The following is a 10,058-nucleotide window of genomic DNA, read 5'->3' on the forward strand; positions in this document are numbered from 1 at the left end:
TTTGCTTGGCTTTAAAACTTTTGAGAATTATAATGTATCACATGAAAATATTATCACTTCTTATTCCCCTTTTCTAGGTCTCACAGTATTTTTTATCCCTCAGCCATGCAAGGCTTCTGTCTGATGTCCTAGCTCTTCTAAGGAAGTCATACCACACCTCTGAATCATCCTTGTCCTTTTTTTTTTGTTACTTTATTACTTAACAGCTATTCTGAGATGGAGAGACTTATTAATTCACAAGAAGAAATCTCCTGTAGCTGTAATTAATCCTGTGAATAAACTGAACTGAGGTCTAGCATATGCCCATGAGAAATCTTTAAAGAACCCATCTGTGAAGTGTAACATTTCTTTGCAAAAAGTAAGCAGAGTAGAGCAAAAGGAGGTTAGGGAGGAATTTCACTTTTAGCCACATCTTCTGCTAATGCAGTGGGGAGGTCTAACTTCAATTATTTGTGGTCTTTCTTACCAGATGTCTTTTTATAGAACTTTTGAAGGCTGACACAGCATTTGCCCCCTTTTGTTGCTCTAGCATGAACATAATGAAATCAATATTTTATGAACACACCAGTAGTCCAGGAACTGCACAGCTGAGAGTGTTGCTTAATCGTTACAAATGTGTATTTTATATTTGTAATAAAAATCTGTGCTAGGGACACTTCAATTTGAACAGTGCCCTCTTACTTATCCCTTAAAAAAGGAGTCTCCTTTGCAATGCTTTGCTAAACTTTCTCTTGAGGGTACTCTTAAAAGCCAATCATCTTTTGATGACTTCTTACTTCCAATGTGCTCAGCACTACACAGTATTTACTAAGTAGGACTTAAGAAAATTCTTGTAATCTTCTCAAGTCCTGCTTAAGAAAGGACACTTTCTAGGAGTGCCTGAATATGCTTTTAGCATCAAATTTACTTGAGTTTATAATACTTATTTTCAGGAAAACTTTGTTTTCCAAAGAGTGTCCTTCTAAATAGCTTCCTCTATTCTCTATATTAAAACAGCTTTCAATATTAGTGGCATAAAGGTGCCTTAAAATAATTCCCTTGCTATTCCTTCTGGACACTCTTCTTTATGCCTTGTTTTTCTAAAATTTAATTCTCTTTGCTTCTCTGTATCTTCTCCTGACCAGTCAGCACTAGGTCAATAGTAGAGTCCTTTCCAGCACTTTCTACTGAAGGATGATATTCCATCCCAAAAGGATTATAATCTCTATTTGCTTGCTTTGGAAGGTTTACCAATGCTTTCACTGAAAAGGCAGGATAATGCTACTCTGTTTGTCCTGTTACATCTACCAACTTTTAGTTTAAAAATCTAAAAGCAATCTTTTAGTTTAAAAGCTCTCTTTCAAGTATAGTAAATGTAAAGTTCACCAAAACCAAAACAGTTTTGAATCCAAGAAGCTTAAATACAAGAGAACAGGTTCTTACCTGGTAAACGAAACACAAAATGATCAGCTACTGACAGGCAAAGTCTTTTCTTCCACAGAAACAGCCTAGACAAAAAGTAAAGGTAGTCTATAGGAATAGCTCCATGGTAATACACAAGAATTCCTGGTCCTTCTGGGAGGTTTTTCACACCATGAAGCTCATAACCTGTTTGGGATGGAAAGCAATACACTGACAATGATATCTGTAAATCATCTGGCAGTTCAGAGAAAACTTTTTACGTTGCTAAGCGACCTTCAGAGACCTGTGAAAGCCTCTGTAGTAGCTTTCAAAATAATTAAGTTCTGGATGAATCTTTTGGTCAATAGCACAAAGAAAGTCCCTCAGACACCAGAGCATATCACTAGACTGATTTGTTGGTCTATTTAATCATGAGATCAGACTTGAACCTGACATTTTTTCCCAGTGAGGGAACTAAAGTAATTGTTTCCCATTAGGAACTTTTTGTAAACGGTACAATAATAATACTTTTTTAAAAATTTAACAACTAATGTGAAAATGCTTCATTTTCAGAAATAATGACCAATACTTTTGTGAAATCTGGAAGTATGAATCTCCATTCTGTGTCAATGAGAATGAAGAGTTTGGTATTTTCCATAATTAAGTTTTTCTTATAGAGACGGTGAGATGTTTAAATTGAAACCATAATCTTTAAGAATCCCAAAGAGAGGTTCTCTCCACAAGTGTTAAATATATTCACTTCACAGTGGGAGGGAATTTCCTCACAGACATGCACTTCTATGAATCCTTGTCATGACTCTTCCTACGTTTGGTTTAGGTTTCAGGTGGAGCCAGACTAGAAGGCTAATGTATACAGAGGCTTGGGAAAGACACAGCTTTTGCCAACTAAGAGCTCTGTTCCACCTTGTCTGCCTTCATTTCCATCCCTGCTACAGTTCCTGCTATGAGTCATTTGGATGGGATTGGAGCAAGCAGTACCCTAGGAGCATGTGGAGAAAGTTTTATACTGCGGGTTGTTCAAAGAAGCCATACAAAGTATAATAAATGTAACTTATTTGCATCCATATGGAAGAAAAAAATTAAAACTTCTATGTATTTACCATTTACTGTAATTCAATACTTCTGACAAGTCCTGTTGTACTTACCATGCCATACTCTTGCATATATATCCCAAAAGCTTGCAATAGTTTTTCTTACACTATTCCAAACATCACTCAAGGGATCTGCTTTTAACTCATTGTTCCTCTGATATATTAAAAGCAAAATATTAGTAAGGTAAATGAAAAAGACAATTGTTAAAGGAACTATAAAAAAAACTAATATTGCACTAATTGTCAATGAGGCAATGATCAGATGAAAAAGGTATTTCTTCAGGAGCTCCACAACAGTCCATTCTTCCAATGCATAGAAAAGGCAGCTGAGGCTGGTCATTGGTAACTGTCCTGAAGCACAGGATTCTTTTCTACCTAGCATGTCCTGCATGGAGAAAAAAAAAAAAACAACAAAAAAAAAAACAAACCAGCTGTAGTTTCTCAATTTGGAAAAAAAGGTTTCTGTAAATACACCTGATCCTTATTTTGGTACAGCACATGTTCAAACATTTGGTGTCTCTCTGTCATGCTAAGATAGCTGCCGGCTAGGAGATTGTCCATGTATTTATGGAATAGGGGCTGAAACAAGAAGGACTGGAGTTCAACAAAGCCTCAGGATCCCAGCAACACGGCTGATCAGATGATTTCTCTCAAAAGAGAGTATTTTTAGCAGGGGAGTGAGCAGCTGAAGGGACAGCAGTAAAACCAAGGCAGTCATACCTTCTTTGCAAGGCCTGGAAATGGGACAACACTTGGTACTGCTGTTAACACTGGGACAAGCAGCTTTTCACCCCTCATCCATATAACAAACCTTTCTTTCAGACCTTCCAGCCCTAGCAAAGGCCAGGAGAGCTCCATGGTATGTTTTCCACATGCAACTCCCTAGTTAGTCCATTCCTACAGCTGATCCTGCCTGCCTGGCAGCAGGTAATGGTTACACTGGAATGCGAGAGCACTCCAGCATCGCTGGCTGCTTTAAAGAGCCTTGGGCATTAGCCAGAGATTTAAACATTGCAATCCAGCTCAGTAATCCATAACTGAACACAGATTTTATTTGCCTCAATCAGGTTGCTGCTTGTTTAACGAGTGGATTTTTCTGCCCCACCCCCAGAACAAGTAACTACAAGAAATAAATCATAAGTGCCAAAGTCAGTGCCAGAGTCAGAAAACACAGCAACCTCAGACTTCTCTGACTTTACGTCTTCACAGCTGTACTTAGATGAGCAAACCTGCTGTACACTTCTGTTTTCCTTCTTCGAAGGCAGAATGTAGGGGTGGACTGGTGTAAAGCACAGATCCCTGCAGAATTACAGCTGACCAGGAGTGCAGCAAACAGCAAAAGTGGAAAGCAGCCATGAACAAGCACTAGAGCCTAACATGCATCAAGGCAGGCAAGCCCCATGGCAAGCCCTGCAGCATGAGTAGCTGCAGTAGTTATAAATTTGGTCTCCCACACCCCAGTGATATATGTCCTTATCTCACACCCTTTGAACTCCACATTGGCCACCAAAAAGGACCACTTGGTTTAACCCCAGTAGGCAGCTGAGCACCACACAGCCACTCACTCTCTCCCCACTGCAGTGAGATGGGTGAGAGAATCAGAAGATTAAAAGTGCAAAAACTCTTGGTTTGAGATAAAGGCAGTTTCATAGGTAGAGCACAAGCTGGAAGTAAACAAAAAGGAAGCAAGCACTGTGTTAAAAGATGCTCAATGTGGTAAAAAAACCAAATTAAATCAGTATGACAAAAAGTAACAAGAATTAATATAGAATTGTTTATATCCTGATGACTGGTGCCTCACTAAGATATAGGAAGATGTGGGCATTTTCACTGAAAAGAGATTTTATCAATAACATAAAAGAAAAAAAGGAATAGTCTGCGTGATTCAGATATTAAAATATCTGTTTAGACGGTGTTTAAGAAGGATAAAACTGATGGTGTGGTGCTACTCTATAGTAGGTTTTGTTTATAAAGTTCTGATAAGAGCAAGGACTTCAAATCCTCAATGTGTGCCAAGCTCTGTGCTGACAAAGCCCAGGAGAAGGCCATGTTAAGGGGGCTTGCCTCAGGTTACTGAATCAAAAATACTGAGCAGTACTGGGAATAATTTGTTCAGCCTGCAACATGGGGTGAAGGAAGTGAGTGGATTTTGTATTGTTATTGAGGGGTCAGATCTGGAACACAGACTACTACAGCCAGCAGCAAAAGTGTCTTAAAATCACAGATAAAATGTTCATATTCATATCAAGGACATCAATAATAACCTCTATATGATAGAGGGATTAATTTAGATATACAGATCACTGATGAACAAGAGATTGTATAATCTACCAACAAGATTTAAGATGATTCCAAAGCCCCCAAGCACAAGTAATTGCAGACTCAACAGCCAGATAAACTTCTGGCAAGATAACTGAGGAGCTGGTAACTGGTGCCACTCATTCTAATTTTGTGGGAAACAGACCTTGTAAACAAATTCACTTCCATTCTTTAAAGAAATTAGAGGTTTAATAGCTTGTACAGGTTTCATGCTCATATAGTTTTAACAGGCACTTCTTAAAGAATAAATTTAAGCCACACTTTAAGCCACTACTTCAAAGTCATCCTTCCACCAGTGATTCACTCTCTGTTCTTATCCCCAGCCTGATCTCCCTCAGGATCTCCTGGCTCCCTCCTAAAGAGATGCCAGTGAAAATGCTGGCACAAGCAAAATCATTCTTGGGAACAGCCCAGACTTAGGTTGGTATACAGGTATTATGCATGTATATTACCAATGCCACTTGACATTTTTATTAAAAAATAAATATCTTTGAAATTGAGCATATATGCAATGAATCATGTCATCAACTAGCATGACAACAAAGCATCCATCAGTGGTGGAATCTCTACCAAATAAGAACTGAATCTATGTTCTACATTATTCAGCATTTTCAGAATTTTCTTCTAATATTAATAGGATATTTACATTGATCAGTTTTAGCAATGTAACATTCCACTGATTCCTCTTCCTCCAACTCAATTTTTATGTAGCAGAAAATTACTTGCTGGCTGGAAAACCACAACCCCTAACTTTGTTATCTCACAGATTACAATATAAATGAACATCTTATTAATTTTTGATTTTAAGTTCAATATAGACACTAGGAAAATGCTTTAGAGAGAAAGTAAAATGCACCGATGTGCAAAATCATACTTTTTAAAAACCTACAAAACAGATTTAACAGTACAGGTTTGACCAAAGATATCTGAAAGCAGTTGTGTAGATACAGAGTTCACCTTCTGCCAATTAGCTGGATGGGTGAGATGCAAGCTAATTCAATATCATTTCAGCTGAATCCAAGGGTAGAAAAAGAATAAATGATTGATTGATTGATTGATTGATTGATTGAGGAACAGCTAGAAGCAGCATGGGTTCTTCTGGAAACTGGGTACTCAACAGTGGTTCAGTTACTGCTCTCACAGTTCAATTGCAGACTACCTCAAATATTTAATAAGAAAAGAATGAATTCCAATCACTGAAACCTGGACCCTGATATTTGGACTATATGATGCAAGTCCAACATTGCAAATGCATCCCTCTGCTGTCAGTATATCAAAGGGCTACAACAGGACAGGACTTCTATTTTTCCATGTTCCACTGGCTATGTCTCACCAGTTCTCTGCTGAAACCCCAAATACAATTTTGAAGCATTCTTTCTATCAAACACCATATATAAAATTATTACAGCTATATGAGTGCCTATTGCAAGCCTGTTACTAACAACCTCCTTGATTTTGCACTAGGAGACAATGCAGGAGTGCTACCACAAAGTAAACACATTTACTTATAATGGCTTTGGTTTGCCCCAAATGTCAAATTTAAGAGAGAGATTTCTCTTCTGCTTTTATCAAACCTGAGCCAGGAGCAGCTGCAACGTACTTCAATACTGAATATCCTCTAAAAGGTTAACAGGTGGGTATAGCATCATATTGTTTAACAAAAAAACTAAACAAACATTTTTTTAATTGTCTACATTTTTGTTTTCTTGTCTAGTGATGGACTTGCAGCTACTGTTCTGAGTGATTTCATTGTTCTTATAGAGAACAACATATGTGTTGACATGTCAGGTATTTGTTTGGGCTCCACCTGTAAAGCATATCAAATTCCAGAGTAATCACTGTATCTACAGTGTAAAATTACAGGTGATGTCAGAGAAAGACAGAACTACTGTCTCCCTACTTAGAGGGGAGCTCCCCTTTGAACAAAAGTCTCCTGCAGTACAAGTTGTTCAGATCCTAAGGTCTTGCTTATCATTTGCTGATAAGGATAATCTTACCAACACTATAATCCCAGGAAGAACAAAGCTGTCACAAGAGACTTACTACATTAAAATTAAAACCTTGTAGCTGGCTTTCAGTCATGACTGAAGAGTCATAATCTTGGTCCTGCTGCTTGCTAGTTTGCTCTTGGCAATAAGTTGAGCATAGTGAGAAGATGCTTTACACAGAAGCAAGTGTAAGGTAACTGCAGACTCTTGGAGAGAGATTTTTTTAACACTTGCTTTCTTGTGGCAGGCTCCTAGTCTTTGCTCAAACTCAATTGTTCTGTTTCACAAGGGGAGTCATCTAACAGCTACAATTCTGCCTCTTGCTTTTCAATGTAAATGAAATTCCAGTTTTATATTTCCTGGATGTTTTGTGGCAGTTCCATGGAAAATAGCTCTCTTCCTGGTCTCACCCTGCCACCACCCACTTTATTTACCTCCATAAATCCACACCCTCCTGTGTTTGTAGATCTTCCCCCACTTCAGCACATCCATCCCAAAAATGAACGGTCTATCCTCTCCAGACAGAAAATATTGGCCATTACAGTGCTCAGTCCCCCAGGTTTTTGCAGCCATTCTACCTTTTTCACACACTGAGGATACTAAACCCAGAACATCGTTTCCCATTTACAGCCTCAGCAAACATGAATAACTGAATTCCCACTTGGGTTTGATTGAGCATGTGGGTATTAGGCATTACTCCTGGCTGAGCATCCTTGCTCAGCTTGGTTGCCAGAAACGGGGCAGGTAAGAGCTAGAAGAATAATAAAATCATAGAATGGTTTGGGTTGGAAGGGACCTAAAAGAGCATTGGTTCCAACCTCCCCTGCCATGGGCAGTGACATCTTCTACTAGCCCAGGTTGCTCAAAGCTCAATCCAACCTGTCCTTCAACACAGCCACTGATGGGGCATCCACAACTGCTCTGAGCAACCTGGTCCAGTGTCTCATCATTCTTATAGTAGATTTCTTACTGATATTTAATCTAACCTACCCTTTTTCAGTTCAAACCCATTTCCCTTTTGTCCTGCCGGTTACATGCCTGTGTAAAAAGTCCCTCTCCTGCCCTGTTGTAGGTCCTTTTCACACACTAAAAAGCTGAAATGAGATCTCCCTGAGGCTTTTTCTTCATCAGGCTGAACAATCCCAATTCTCTCAGCTTGTCTTCGCAAGAGAGTGCTCTGATCATCTTTGTGATCCCTCCCTATACCTGTTCCAACAGGCCCGTGTCTTTATAGGCTGAGAACTCCGGAGCTGGATCAGCACTCCAGGTGATGGCTCACGCCTGGAGCAGAGCAGAGGGGCAGGATGAGCTCCCTCACCCTGCTGGCCACACGGCTTGGGACCCAGCCCAGGACATGGCTGGCTTTCCTGACCTGTGAGCACACATGGTCGGGTGTATGAAGAGCGAGTACAAGGAGCAGCATCTGCGTTCAGAGCTGGTACTTGTCCTGCTCAGGCACCGGTAAAATACCGCAAGTGCCCAACACCTACACTTGTCCCTCTTCTTCACCTGGAAGTGTCATTTAACATTTCCAAACACCAACACCGCAAAGACTCGAGGGTTTCCTCAATGTCTGGCACTAAGGGCCCCTAAGAGCAGCAGATTGTTGCTGAAGCCCGGGAGTGCTGGAACGCGGCTGGACCTCCCCCCGCCGCCCTCCATCCCATCCCGTCCCGTCCCGTCCCGTCCCGTCCCGAGCCCCCGCCCCGCTCACCTGCCCGCGGCGGCGGCGCGGTCCCGGAGCCCGCGGAGCAGCCCCGTCCCGGGATAAGCGCACCGCCGCCCCCGCAGCCGGGACGAGGAGGCGGAGCTGCGCCTGGCAGACACTGCAGGCTCCGCGCCCGGGTATCCTCCGTGGAATTCTTCACCGATAAAAAAATCCCGGGACGGGCGTCGGGAGTCCCGCCTGGGCGCGCTGGGATGGAGGAGCCGCTTCACATGGCAGGGGAGTGCGGGACGCGCAGAGCCCTCTGCGCCCTTCCCTGCTTGGAAGGAAGAAGGCTCCCTAGGATGTGCTTCCAGTCAATTCGTGTCTACATTGATCAAGGAAACTTTCTGGCAGTGGCATTGACTGCTACGTTGAAAAAATGCCCTGGTTTTGCAAAGGAAATAACCTCCTTAAAAAGGTTAAGGGACTTGGGTGCTGCACAGACTTGGGCTATAATTAAAGAAGAACACAGAACATGCTAATATGGCTAAATTCAGGCAGAATTTATTACTGAAATGTAATAAATACCCTTATGTTGTAGTATCGTTCACCCTCTTCCTTAAATTGTGGAGGTCTTATTTACACTGATACAACCAATAGGTATCAGTTTTGAAGTTCAGGAAATGGTTAATCCAACCTGTTTAAGGCAGGTGATTGAATTTCATTAATTTGATTTGATGCAGAACAAGAAATTGGCTCCCATGAAGGAAAATGCATGACTGCAGTACATTGCTTCCCACACACGTACAGTGCTGTAGCTGTGGGCCCGGGGAAGGGGACACAAACCTGCAAAAAAAGCCTCCACCACTGATGCTTTTTTGCTGGCTTCTGGTTTTTATGGCAAAAGACAGATTTGTTCAGTAACAGGTTTTCTTGTGAGGGAATAAAAAGCTTGATATTCCTTGCCTAGCATGAAGCAGCAAGTCATTGGAAAAGTGGCTTTGCTAGTAGAGACTAGAATAGAATGCAGATAGAAAGTATTTGAGAGGCAAAAGTACATTCAGATGACCAGTGCAGAGAGAAAAAATGTTGTACATGATACTTACCAGCCAATGCCAAATGTAGCTGAAATTATTTTGTTTTGTTTGCATGTGTTTTGTTTCCTTTGTGTTTGCATGATGGTGTCCTATCGCCCAAAGAGTCTGGATGGAAATGTAAGAACTAAAACTACTATTGAGGAGCAGAACTAGAATGAAACTGCAAAATGATAATATGAATATTGAAAAATACATTGGAATAAAAAGTGCTGAACAGTATTGTGTGAAGAAAAAGAAATAATTGCATAGCTATCTTTGCTTTTCCTTCTCATTTTTTTTCCTTGAGAGTCATCTCAATGAAAAAGTGGTATGAGGCTTTTTCAGAGTATTTTTAGGAATCTGATATGGGCTTCTATCAGTAGATTTGTATATGAAGGGAGATTTCTAATGACAGACAAAACTACTCTGAGGAATCCATGTCATTACATGAAATCAAAATTTAAGTATTTGGATCTCAGGGAGTGGGAAGATATAATGAAGAGATGCAAAATCAGCCTGGAATTTTTAGGTGATA

The 10,058-nt window shown here is 40.6% G+C and overlaps 1 protein-coding gene across 1 annotated transcript in view; it reads right to left on the reverse strand.

The window, feature by feature from the left end:
• LOC102031929 (transmembrane protein 68-like) overlaps window positions 1-8,551 on the reverse strand; it is a 19,165-nt gene extending 10,614 nt beyond the window's left edge. Inside the window, exons 1-3 of the mRNA XM_005418317.2 lie at window positions 8,514-8,551; window positions 2,547-2,877; window positions 1,423-1,587 (exon numbers count right to left, since the gene is read on the reverse strand). Of these exons, the coding sequence (XP_005418374.1) occupies window positions 1,423-1,587; window positions 2,547-2,874 (493 nt within the window). The 5' untranslated portion in view covers window positions 2,875-2,877; window positions 8,514-8,551. The remainder of the gene's footprint in view (window positions 1-1,422; window positions 1,588-2,546; window positions 2,878-8,513) is intronic.
• Window positions 8,552-10,058: the final 1,507 nt, after the last annotated feature.

Source organism: Geospiza fortis, unplaced genomic scaffold, assembly GCF_000277835.1.
Source record: "Geospiza fortis unplaced genomic scaffold, GeoFor_1.0 scaffold53, whole genome shotgun sequence".
Taxonomy (NCBI): Eukaryota; Metazoa; Chordata; class Aves; order Passeriformes; family Thraupidae; genus Geospiza; species Geospiza fortis.